Source organism: Poecilia reticulata, linkage group LG3 (assembly GCF_000633615.1).
Source record: "Poecilia reticulata strain Guanapo linkage group LG3, Guppy_female_1.0+MT, whole genome shotgun sequence".
NCBI classification, from domain to species: Eukaryota; Metazoa; Chordata; class Actinopteri; order Cyprinodontiformes; family Poeciliidae; genus Poecilia; species Poecilia reticulata.
Window position 1 is genome coordinate 17,019,146 of NC_024333.1, and position 13,380 is coordinate 17,032,525.

At 37.8% G+C, this 13,380-nt stretch overlaps 1 protein-coding gene across 8 annotated transcripts in view; it reads left to right on the forward strand.

The window, feature by feature from the left end:
• The first annotated feature begins 787 nt into the window (after nt 1-787).
• The window catches only part of plekha7b (pleckstrin homology domain containing, family A member 7b), a 78,831-nt gene continuing 66,238 nt past the window's right edge, over nt 788-13,380 (forward strand). For 5 of the 8 annotated variants that reach the window (XM_017304085.1, XM_017304082.1, XM_017304086.1 and 2 more), the window contains exons 1-3: nt 4,287-4,457; nt 4,582-4,658; nt 4,784-4,841. In XM_017304085.1, the coding sequence (XP_017159574.1) occupies nt 4,375-4,457; nt 4,582-4,658; nt 4,784-4,841 (218 nt within the window). In that variant the 5' untranslated portion in view covers nt 4,287-4,374. Of the gene's footprint in view, nt 913-4,278; nt 4,458-4,581; nt 4,659-4,783; nt 4,842-11,486; nt 11,675-13,380 lie in introns of those variants that run through there. The other 3 variants (XM_017304083.1, XM_017304081.1, XM_017304084.1) reach the window with 3 other exon arrangements.

Consider the following 13,380-nt stretch of genomic DNA (forward strand, 5'->3'; position numbering starts at 1 on the left):
TAACTTTTTCTTCAAAACAAAATTTGTTAATTTTTCTGATACTTTGTTTAATTGAGAGTCTTACTACAACTATTTAAAGCCATGTTTTGTTGATTTTGTGGCAAATAAAAAATACGGTTTCCTCTTCCCCTACAGTTTCTAGCAGCATGTGACTGGCACAGCTCAGATAAAGCTTTGCACTTAGTTTTATAGATACTATCTTTCTACTAAAATTGTGACTGCTGACGTAAAAAAGAATAAAATCCAAATTTACTATTTATGAGCCTTGGCGGGCACAGCAAGGTAATAAATCTAGTTTCTCTCTGGATGAGTGAGCTTATGACTAAATGTAACATTCCTGCCCTGTAGATGTCAGTGTAATAGTTCAGTGAGCTGGGAGATAATTAATCAATGTCTTAAGATCATAACGAAATTGGAAATGAGAGAAAGCTCTATAGAGTATGACGCTGATCAGCACTTCTTTTTTTCATCAACAGCTATATGTTGATTAAATGTGCTGCAGATCAAAAAAAAGGAAGATTACTGTTAAAATATTACACTTGTGTTGGTAATTTACATGCTCTTTAAAACTCTCATTTGGAGAGCATTTCTTACACTGTTGGCATTGAGGGACACTTTAAACGTGAGCATCTCAGAGAAGACGGTAATGATTTTCGATAAGAGGTTGTGCCAGATAAATTAGAGACCAAACAAGCTGCAGATCATTACAAAGTGAGATTAAAGAAATCTTTGTTTCGTTTTCTGCTCAGCACCTCCACAAACCGTGATTCAGCGGGAAGAGACTCTCTGAGGAGAAGACGATAACATTGAGTCACCTTGCTGCATTGTGAACCTCTGGCAGCCCAGAGGCAGGATTCAGCAGCAGAGAATCCACTGCAGATCTGCGCTGGACTGCGCAGCAACTGCATGTGTGTATGTGTGTGTGCGTGTGTGTGTATTTCTTTTCTGTGAGTAGATTAGTATGTACAAATGAAGGTCTGTATGGTGAAACAATGATAAATCATAACAAGGTCAAATGACAGCAACTGAGTACAGCAACGACATGATTACGCTGCAGTATACAGTGCAACAGTCCTGCTGCTACCCTTCATGTCGCAAACAACTTGAGGGATGGGCATCTATTTTTGCAAATGCAAAAATGTAATGCTGATTGGTTCAGCTTCAGACTATTTAAAAAAGTTTTTAGTTTATGCAGATCTTTTCTGTTCTTAAGTTGACCCACTGTAACAATGCAGAGCACTGCATGCAGAGCACTAAGATGCAGTAAATGTTCTCATCCAATCTGCTGCACTTATGCGGTGCTGCTTTGATGTGTCATATTAGAAACACAATGTATAATTTACCCGCTTTCTTATAAGATATGATTGAGAAGTAGATTATACAATTATATTGCAAATACATGTGTATCCTGTCATCTATGGCATGATCTGGGATTATAGCTGGTAAATAAATTGAAATGAAGAATATATCAGAATTACAATATCATAAAAAAATGATATACGTATTCTGTAGGTTAACAGCATAATGTGATATTTTGTGGGGGGCGGAGGGGAGTTTCAGGTTCATTTGATTATAGTTTTCAGCTAATGGTAAGTCCAAATTCAATTAATCTAAAAACCTAGAATATTATAATAGACCAATGCAAAAAAGTATATTTCATGATTAAACAGAAATCTTGTGTTATGACCCAATTATAGGGAGGACTCTGACTTTTCAGCCACAAAATATATTTGCTAAAGAAGCTGGCTATTCAATTTAATGAAAAGTTGGGGGGGTAAGGTTAAAAAAAATGTCAGAGCCACAAACTGATCACCTCCATGCCACGCTGCATTATTGCATGTAAAAGGAGCACAGACCAAGTATTGATTGCATCAGTAAAGCTTCCCCTGTCCCCCCACTCGGCTCCTCCAGACTAGTGGCGGCAGCCATTAATTAGCAAACACCTGGTGGAACTGCATGTCTGCTGAACTTACCATACAGACTACTTCTCAGTCTAGCGTTACTAAAAGTACGATTGTAAATGGCATAATAGAGAAGTATAGTTGTGATGACATGCTGAAATAGGATTGTTGAAAAGGGTAGCAGCTTCTTAAAGTGACAGAAGCCAATTTCAAGTCATCAGATACAGCTATGATACAAAGCCAATTTTTGTACATTTTTTTATTATTTTTTTACATGGTATTTTCAAAGCAAATGGCAGTAACAGTTACTAGGATTTGCTATAAAATAGCACTATGTGCCTGGAAAATACATAACGCCTCCCAACCTCTCTAGTGAGTTGGTTTCTCATGCACACAAAGAAATGTTTAATCTCCCGTTATCTTTGAGGAACAGAGCCATAAACCAGTCTGTAGCATTTCAGCAAAGCCAACGTAGAAGTGAATCATAAATCAAATATTTATTGTGTTGTTGTTCTCTTTTCTGACCCCATTTTCCCATCAAAAGATGCTCAAAGTTGAATGGAATCAACATTCTACAGAAAACTCATGACACCCAGAGATGAGGCATTGTTTCAACTCTTTCTATGACTGACAAATCAATGGGATGCAATGAAAAGATATTACCCAGAGGGAACTATTATTTATTAATTTCAAATACATGATTTATTCCCAGTAAAAGAGCTTTTTTATGATGATGTAACACTTTGCCACCTGTCTCTCGAAGCTCAGTAAAATAACTCTTGTGACAACACTATACCCTGACATTGAACACTGCCTTCCCAGTCCTGAAGTGCAATTTATTGACAGAAGCGCTAAATTGAGCAGGCCTGTTTGATGCAGTGTAAGCAGTTTTTTAATGTGTCATGGTCAGACAAGTCCGCTGTCCTTACGGCATGACTGCAGCAAAGGCAGTTTGAAGCAGGCAAACTATAAGTCCTCCATACAACTGCTGCAAGAACACACACTTGAGAAAGTAGTTTCACCGAACATAGATATGCTTCAGACTCCACACAACTTTGGTAGACATCAAGGCCATATGCTACATCTGGACTTGTTGGCTTTCTTACTAGGGTATTCTGAACGTGCACATAAAATATTTAGGTGGTATGTTACACTGGGTCCATAGTTTCATTTTGATGATTATGGCTTACAGGTAGCAAAAGCCTAAAAGTAAAGTATCTCAGAAAACAATAATATTGGGAAAAAGTTAAATACTGGAAATGTATGAGTCCTTATCAACCACTTAACTCGCCTGATTTTCTGAACCTGTAAATGGTCTCTTGGTCTGGGTTAGCAGCCTGCACAGTCACAGGGAAGACAGCTGACTTGACAGATGTTTAGAACAAGTCAATGACAGTCATTATTGGAGGGGAAGCCACAAAAGGCCATTACCAAAGAAACAGAATTTTTCAGAGTGCTAATGTTTCTTCTAAAGATAAATAAAGCATTAATCAGAGAAGCAGGAGAAGGGGAAGCATTTGTCATTGGCAAGACAACTATTAGTTGTGCGTATAAATTTGGTCTTGATATAAAAGTGCCAAGATTGTTGAAAGTCATAAAAAGCCCGTTTTGCTGTGTTCTACATACCATGAGGGGACACGCCAAACTCACTTTTGGCTTAGATGCAATGTGTGCTGGAAAATGAACAACCTTTAATGCAGCATGCATGCGATGAAACATGGCAGTGGTACCACCATAATGTGGAAATGATTTTATTAAGCAAATACAGAGAAGATGGAGAGTTGAGTTGAATGCAATGTGTTAAAAGTACAGCCATACAGTAAATCCAACTGAGAATCTTTGGAAAAACTTTAAAATACATATTCTTTCCATCCAATGTGACTGATCAATTTTGCAAAGAAGAACTGATTAAAAAAAAGTAATTGTTGTATAGATGTGCAATGGTAGAGACACAAAAACACATCTGTAATTGCAGTTAACAGTGGTTGAATCAAGTTTGATTCGGGGGGCATGAATATATTTGGTTGATACGCCTTTCAGATTTTTGTTTGCAAAAAAAAAAATGTTTCCTTTTCCTCCCACTTCCCAACTACTCTGTGTGTTGGGTTTGTCACATCACAAATAAAATACACCGCTGTTCGTGGTTGTAATGTAACAAAATCCAACAGCAGCACAAAGAGTTTCACTACTTTAGCAATATGGAACAATCGTTCTCCGGTTGGACTTTTTAAATATTTTTTTTTTCTGGATGAACTTAATCTTCTTCTAGACCTCTGCTTTGTGAACGAACAGCTGGGAGGATTTTGGTGGTGTTTGTGTTGCTCACTTCTTCTTTTTTTTTTTTTTTGGTATTCTTCCCCTTTAAAAAACCCCGCTGCCCTGGAGGTGGTATTATCTGGACTCCATGGAAAAAAGTCTTCGGAGTGGGGAGAAACGGGGAGGGGGGCACTAGCCGAGCCGGAGAAGAGGGATCATGGCGGCACCTCTCGGACGGGACACTCTACCTGACCACTGGTCGTACGGAGTTTGCAGAGATGGACGGGTCTTCTTTATTAAGTGAGCGGCTCTGGGTCTTTAAGCCTACTTTGCGGGGCATTTTTAACCCTCCCTGTGGAAGTCTGTTTTGGCTCTTTTTTTTAAATTTTTTATTACCCTTCAGTAACAGGTGTCTTTCTTGCAGCGATAAAACTCGTAGCACTACTTGGCTACATCCACGCACCGGCGAGCCTGTTAACTCTGGACACATGATACGATCAGGTAGGCTGCAGATAAATGATCTGAATTGCGGGATCCCCGGCGGGACACTGTTGCTGCAGCGTGCTTTCCTTCTGTGGTGGGTCCGCTCAGTATGCTCTTTTTTTGTGTGTTTTTTCGTCTTGCAGATTTGCCGAGAGGATGGGAAGAGGGCTTCACGGAAGAAGGAGCCAGTTACTTCATCAAGTGAGTGTGTATTGTTATTTTATTTCTGCCGTGCATTTTCCTCTAAATCGCTTGTTTCACGTGGACTGGGGGCTTCTGCTGCTATGCAACACGCTTGGTCTGTTGCAGGTTTGTGAACACTAATTTATCTAAGGAGCTGCATGTAACCTACAGGGCATATGACACAAAAAAAAACACAAAGACACATGGATTAACACAGGGATCTCATTTGATAGGTGAAGCCAATTATCTCGGTCTGCACTGGGAGAGGGAAGTAGCAAAGCCTTTGCAGGACAGACTGAAAGCTATTAAAATTCTCCTCACATCCTCCATGCAGGACCTCTACTCTCCCTCTCTTTCTCTCTCTCTCTCTCCATTAGATAGGTGGGCAATCTATGTGTGTGTATGTGGCAGTGAGTGAGAGACTGTAAAGGTTGCAGGAGAGGGGTGTGACCATGTGGTGACAGAGATGTATGGCAGGGTTGCTGAAGGGAGGGAGGACTGAATTTTCAAAGTCACACACACGCAGAACGATGGAGTTTCCTTTTTGTCAGATGTTCACACACTTCTCACTTTAACTTCATTATTCATGTTCAATCTGCACTTTGAATTGCTGGCTAGTGTTTTCCTGGAGCAGAAAGGTCATAGGTTCAAATCTTGATTAGAAAGCGGCCTTTGTGTATGAAGTTTGCCTGTTTTGTAGGTGTAAATGTAAATATGGTTTTAAGTCACGTGCGTCTCTGTAATTGACTGACTCTGAAGAGGACAGTTTGTTTTAATGAAGACTAAATAAGTATTGGCAAATGTTTTCTCTAGAATGCTGGATTCTGGTTCCAATATTAGAAAAAGGAGCAAATACAGAATAATTTTAAACTATTTAGACCCTTTTCACCAATTCTTTTCACATTACAACCACAAATGTTAATATGTTTTATTTGATTTTAAATGATGGCAAAATATAAAATAGCACTTCATTTTGAAGCTCTGAGAAATCATAAATCTTTTTTTGTTGTTGTTTTGTTTTATCAATAAAAACTTACTGGTAAAATTAAGCTTTTCCCAATTATCTCTGTCTGCACTGGAGGACACAGGTGTTTTCAGCCAATACTTTCTAGCTTTTGTGTTTTATTGTATGTCTCGTCCAGGTTTGCACATCAATTTTCAAGACTTGCCACATATTCACCTGGAATTTGAATAGGCCATTCGAAAACACTGACTGTGCTTTGACCAAAACTATTTCATTGTAGCCCTGGATGATTGTTTTGGCTTGTTGTCATGTTGGAAAAAAGACTATTTTCAAAACTTTGTTTTGGAATTTCTAGTAGTCCTTTTATTTGGGATTGCCTGTCTTTAACTCAGTTAATATTGCCATAATTTCTTACGTCTTTCCTGCAACTCTTTTAGAGGAAAAGAATCATCTTGGCGTATTGCTGCCACCATCATGTGTTACTGTTGTCAGCATTGCAACCCGTATGATTATCCATCACAATGATTCATCACCATAGCACCATAGCTTATTTAATTTTACTATCCTCTTAGTTTTTCCCAGTTGTTCTAGACAGAGAACCTGTATTTGTGGCTTTACATCAATAGAGTGGATAATATCTAAGGACTGGTTTTGTGACACAGCATGCACCAGTTTGTAAATTTGAGAGAATAATGAAGAACAATCTGTAGTAATCTAAGACGGCTAAAGATGTTTCTAATCCCTACACTAAAAAACCACATAAAATAGTGTAGGACAATAAATTTGTTGCTCCTACCCTGCATTGTGGGAAGAATAAGCTCTTTGTACTTCTTTATTTGCCTACTTTTTCACAAACGATATGCTTGTGAAGTTGTGGGATATATGGCATCGCAACACTCACGGCTTTGAACGCAGCCTTGTGTTGCCCATTTAGCTTTTGAGAAACATCATAGTTTGAAAACTTATGGACTGCTCTTTTGTGACTGTGTTTGGATCACAGTCAAATTATTATTTCCATGTCTGCTTTTTGAGTGTAAAGGAGCAATTCTTCTGCAAATATGTCTTTCTTTCTTGTTAATTTTTCTCTGTTTTTCTAATTTCTAATCAAATGTATTATACATTCCTTCCCTTAAGCATTAGCCACTTAACCAGTCAATTGAGAAAACCGAGCTATGATTTTGGAGAGTTTTATGTAGGAATAAATAACTTATTTTAAATTTTTTTTTAGAATGATAAATAAAAAAATGGTTGCAGACTTTGCCTTTTTTTGCACACCTCTCTCCTAGTTTGTTATTCCAGCAGTTTGCTGACCACAGAATCCTAGTTAATTTATTACTGCCCCTTGCTGAAAACATGACTTAGGTTGACAGAATAGATTAAAAACAGTCAACAAAGCAGGAACATCTTAACTGCTTTGGAGCAAGGGAAGCTTTGGGTTGTGCTGTCAGGTCAAGATACTTGGCAAAACGGATAGAGTACAGTGAAGATGGTTTGAGCTGAACAGCTTTTCAAACCCAGATTTGTATTATTAAGACTTGGAAAGGATAGGGACAACTTAAATTTTGGTCCCGTTTAGGCACTTACAATGATTTCAAGTTTCATTTGCCAGTAGAAATTCAGCTTTTTGAAATGTTTTTTTTTTTTTACTCAGTCTATGAGGATAAGCATCTGTTGTTAATATACTTACATTTCTATTTGTGACTATGATGCTTTGTTTTGTCTCGTAATTTTATCCCACTGACAAATTGTTCTTATTTGGAAGTTATTTTTGTAATAAATTGCTCAAAACAAGTAAACTGCACAATATTAGCAGGATGCCCATCCTAATTTTCTTTCTACTACTTGAACGGTCCAGGGGGTACACAACAACAAACTCAAGAGCTCAAGTCCACATGCTGCTGCCGTGACAACAGTCTGGTGTGTTGATGGTGGAGTTTAGTTGAGCGGAGGCACAAAGGAAGCATTGTTCGTGCAGCTTGACGGTGGCAGGACTCACGTTTACTCAGCAGGCTGCGGGTCAGCTCGCTGCCTGCAGGCCATCGCTGCTTGATTAATGCTTAACGGTGTGGTGGTGAATTGTGGGCTTAGGTCATCCCAGAAATATTCCACCGGTGTTTAGCTTGAGGTGCTTTTGATCCAGTGATATTGGAGAACCTATGCACTTAAAAATGATAAAGGAAAAGAAAAGAAGCATTACATGTGTGGCAGTAGATTGAAATAGTCTGTGTGTTGCTGTCTTCCTTTGGGAGAACCTCAGAGGAACTGACCCATTTTGAAATTCATCTTCCAAAAATCAGAGAGGAAAGAGGCTTTCGGTGCAGGTCTGTCCATGGAGATCTTTTAGCCTGACTAGCACAGATCAACAGAAATGGGAGGGAGGAATTAAAAAAGGCTGACTATTTAAAAGATACAATGGATGCATTTAATTTACTATATAGGGGGCTAAAGAGTCATAATACTTAAAATCTTATATAGGAGAATAGCTGTCAGGAGCAATGTTTGGACCACAGAGGGAAAGCCTTTTAATTAACTTATGAAAAGGAATAAATCACTGTCTTAAGATAATTTCCAGGTGAAAGCTGGGGAAGGTGGGGTTTCACATCACCCACACTCACCAAGAATAGGAAATGTGCAATTCTATATCTCCCTGAGGGGGGGAGGAAAATGACCCCGCTGAGGTACAACGATGTCCTGTTGAGGACTCGGTTCACATTGTTGAACGAGCTCACAATGATGTTGGACAATCCAGCAAAGTGTTTGATATCCACATCAAATTTTACTGTTTCCAAACTTCAAAAAAGAAGAACTAAGTAATCCTCTCTTTTTTAACTTTGTTTACTCATCACAGATATAAACCTCAGTCAATATTTCATTGTTGCCCAAGATTTTTAATGACTATTTATCTTCCTGTTGTCCCACAGCTTATTATGTATTCAGGTTGCGCTTGCGTTTTTGAAATAGCTGACTGTTTTGACCAGGACAGCAGGAGTTAATTAGCCATCAGATGTTTTGGGACTTTTGAAGCAGAGCTTTTTAAATCCAGTGAAAATAAAGCCAAGTATCCCTACAGGCCAGTTATCCCCAAACTGCCTTAATGAAGCTTTCTTTTTCTGCAAACACATCAAATTTATGCCTCATTGCTATGGTCAAAACAACCCTGGAAAACCTGACGTGGGAAACTACAGCCCGAACATTGTCTTATGCAGTTTAGAATTAAAAGTTTTCTGCATTAAATGTTGGAGTATACGTTTTTGTTGTATTATTTGGAGAGATGCATTCAACTATGGGGTGAACTGCTCAGTCAAGAAAAATGTGTTTTCTACTGTGTCTGCTGCTTTATGTTGTTCAAATTGTATCTTTAACAGTTGGTTTAAAGTGTATACTTTCATAATGAGCAAAAACATCTGTTGTATTTATGCTGTGTCATTCTAGAGAAGGTACTTGTACCATAGATGCAAGATTTACAGGCATTGCTTAATATGCCAAATATCCTTCTGTTCTTTGTAAAAAAAAAAAAAAAAAAGGCAATACGAGCATACTTGGCTTTTTTTTATATAGAACAAGATGCAGGAGAAATCTTCTGGAGGTCACATACGTAGTAGTCATTTAAAATGTCAGGATTTGACTTTGAACTTAATCTACAAACCACAGCAATGTGCTTTACTGGAAACTGATAAGTTAAAAGTAGCAAAAGTGTATCAAATGTGGATAATGAACACATTTGGATAATGAAACATGTGACATCATGTTTGTGTGAAGGTCTTTGGTTTAGGGAAATAGTTTGGAAATATTTGCGAACTGCAATATGGGCAGTAATGAAGCATGATGGAAGACAAATCATTGAATACCAATGATGGAAAGCAAACTTGCCAAAAGCAGACAAACAAAGGATCAGGGCAAACAGAGTATTAGGTGAAAGCTGATAATTATAAGGTCATTGTGCTCTGAGACCCACTCACTTGTTACCTACTATGCTGGTAGTGGTTATGCCTCCTTGTTTATGGTGTTCCTTGTAACAGATGTTTCACCTAATAAGGCTCTGTAACACAACAGCGTTTCTATCTAGGGCATTCCAGTCAAAAGAACTATTGATTGAAGAAGAAAGAAGGGGACTCCTCTTGTATAGTATTTTTTATTTTTATTTTTTTAGATTTTCAGGTCCAAATATTTATCTTGGACACAAAATAATTGCTTCTCGTAGTATTGATGGTGCCTGTCACTTGATGTGTACTGCATGGCACCAAAAGAAAAAAATAGTATGTGAGCTAGACATCAACTTTCTACTTAAATTTCCATTTGAACCATCTGTTATGAGGATAGTGATTTATCCTGTGATTAGCAGACAGTACTATCATAACCTAAAACATCTTCAACAACATGTTGAGTATCTTTGTCATATGAACAAACATCAAGTTAATATCCAGTATGGTAGTAGGAGATTATCAGCTTGAAATGCTAACACTTGCACTTCCAAGTTTTCAAAAACGGTTTAGGGCTTTTTTTTTTTTACATTATTTCCTTTTTTACCTTTGCAAACAGTAATAATGTATACTCCTAGATGAATATATACATTATGTAGTTTGTAGTCAATGTGCTAAAATCAGGACATCCATTCTGTACAGCTGCAATCTGCAAAGTGTTCACAGGCTGTTTGTGGTTTGGTTTACAAACCACGAACAGCCTAAACATAAATTATGTGTTTAATAAATTGAACATATAATTTATTTAATTTTATTCATTATTATTATTGTTTCTGCAATTCCGATACGGTCTCCTTCAGGTATACTTTATGTAGCTCAACCTTTTTTCCACAAGTGCAGTTTTGTATGTTGATAGTTTGATCTCGCTGCTTTTCGAGCATTTTTCTTCTTCATCTTCTTCCTTTTTTTTTTTTGCTGATGCTGACTATCAGCAAAACATTCAAGATATTGATGGTTCAGTCAGAATATCCTTGCCTTGTCTGCAAAAGTAAAGGTGCATTTCATTTCAGTAAGCACAGAAGAGCTGCAAGGCTTTTTTTGTACATTTGACATGTTTGGTGATAGCAAGTAGCAGACCTCGTGAGGCTAGATATCATCCTGAGTTTATGCAATGTGAAACTTCTGAATAGTTCCAACAGATAAGTTTGCTTTCACATTTTGAACTCTTCAAAATCCCCCAGTCTTTACTTTCTCATCGCATGTAGTGTAGTCTGTTATAATATTGTGTATTGTGAAAAAAGAGTGACAGCCTGTCTGGCTGTTAAAAAATAAAATAAAATAAAGAAAATGATCATTATCTTTTTATATCATACATCAAATCCCAATAATGTTTCACATTTGAAGATCTCTCTCTGTATTCCTTTTGTTTTCTGAGGCAATATGAACCCTCCCTTGGTGTCACGATGTTAATAAGCAGCGCTGTGTTGTCACTGTCATGTCCAGAGTGAGTTATTATGAAGCTTAAATAATGCACTGTCCTGTTCAGGCCTTCAAAGAGAGAAAACAAAGAGCAAATTTAGTGTCTGGTACAGCACACGTTTGTTCTGCAGGATAGGCGGGAAGCTTTCCATCAGGCCTTGTCATGACTTGCAGTATTTAGTCCAGGAAATGGCAATGAATGACTTAGTGTTTACATTAAGAGCTGTGGGCCTGATGTGCGCTCTGTGTGATGACATGCGTTCTTTGTGATGAGTCAGTCGCTGTCTGTATGGCCCAGGCAGGTTAAGAAAGTCAGAGCTGGAGCTGCAGGAGTCAGAGTGGAGACAGAGCAGGGGAGATGCCCGAGCTAGGATGGGGACCTGCTGCTTCAGTTGCATGCCTCTGGGTTTGGGGATCAAGTCGGTTCATCACGAGACAGAGGTGCAGCCCCACAGTTTGGAGGAGAAGAAGAGGCAGGCTGAGGAAAGGTAACTGGATTGCAGACATTTTTCTAAGTAATATTTAGGTTCAAGCTTAGTGTTTGCATGGAAATAATTTGATGCAGCAATGTACAACAAATCTGAATTAATCTGTAGACAAATCATAAAAAAAATATATGCAACTTATATATTGTAGGAAGCTATTTATTTAGCTTTAGTTGGCATTTCTCACAGTCTTGTTGTTTATGAGTCAATCTTTGTACTTAAAATGATTCAGTTATCTTTCAGAAAGACAGAGTTTGTTGACTCATTCTTTTATAGATTTTTGACAGAAGTTGTTTCTGCCGCATTCTGTCAGAATCTTAGTGGGACGGGAGCCACTGCAGAATGAAGCCGGTTTTACTCCTCTCTCATCTGCCCTTAAGGATGGAAATAAAATTAGTTTGTTCCCACAAAAGTGCTAGATGGATGGCATTAAAAAATGGCATAGGCAACGTATCATTACCTTTTGTGGCGTGTTTATTATTGTGACTAAAAATGTTTCATTGTTGTATTAACAAATGACATGCAATAGAAATCATTATCTGGAGTGAAATACTGCACCTTCCTTTTCTTTTTCCTGTATAACCAGTGCTGAAATTTTCAGTAACAATAAATCAAGATATGCTGCCTCTCTTTCTCTCTCTTTCTGGATGAAATTTGCATACTGTCCATGTGTGGCTCAGAAATCAGACTCCTTGCCCCAAATTAATGGAGGAGGGAAGGGTATTATGGAAAATTGACAATGTTGAGCTTTATATCATGTTATATTGTTATTCCCTCGTCAAAAACATACCTGGAGTGTCGATTTGATGTCAAGCATGTTTGAGAAATACTTGAATCTCCCATGACAGTCATTTGGGCAGCCTAAATTCCCACATGACTGTCACAAAGTGGTACCTAATTCCACAAATATCCTTTTTGGAGCTCTTGAGTTTAGTAAAAAAAAAAAAAAATCTAAAAATCACATAAAGCTAAAAAACAAACATTTACTATAGTGAGAAATTGGGATAATGTTTCTGTTGGTATCAAAACTACTACCCACACAAAGGAATCTGCACCACTTTTTGCCACTTTTATGCCATTTTTTGTACTTATAAAGCAGCATTGTAATCGATCAAAGTCAGATCTGTTAGGTGAGAAAACTAGAATTCAATTTGGACCAGAAAAAAACCTGGTTGTTGCATTTACCTCAATAACTATAAATATGTTTATACTGCACTCTTTTTTTTTTTTTTTTAAAGGGTCACAGAGATCGACCTTGGGCTAGACTCTAAATAGAGAGCCATCCGTCACTGAGAAATACATTTTCATGCATCAAAAGTAGCACAGTCACATTCCTTTGGTGTTTCTGGACTGTGGGAATGTCTGTGAAGAATTAGGAAGACCATTTGATCAGTGGAGGTGAACCCAGGGTCTGTTGACAGTGATTAGTACAGAAACACATTTTTGAATTAATGTTGAGTAGCTGTGACAGCTTCAAGAAGGTGTAAAGAAGAAAAAAAGTCATGCATAGCACATTGTGCAAATTATGGTGAAAGTCCAATCTGAAAAAGCAAGTGATGATGATATCATATTTCCGAAGAGTGACATCAACACTGTCACTGTTTTTTACTGTTTTTTTTTTTTTTTTTGGCAATGTAACAGAGTGACAAATACCTAACTCTGTGAACAGAGTGAAAGATACCTAACTCTGTAAAAAAAAAAAAAAAAAA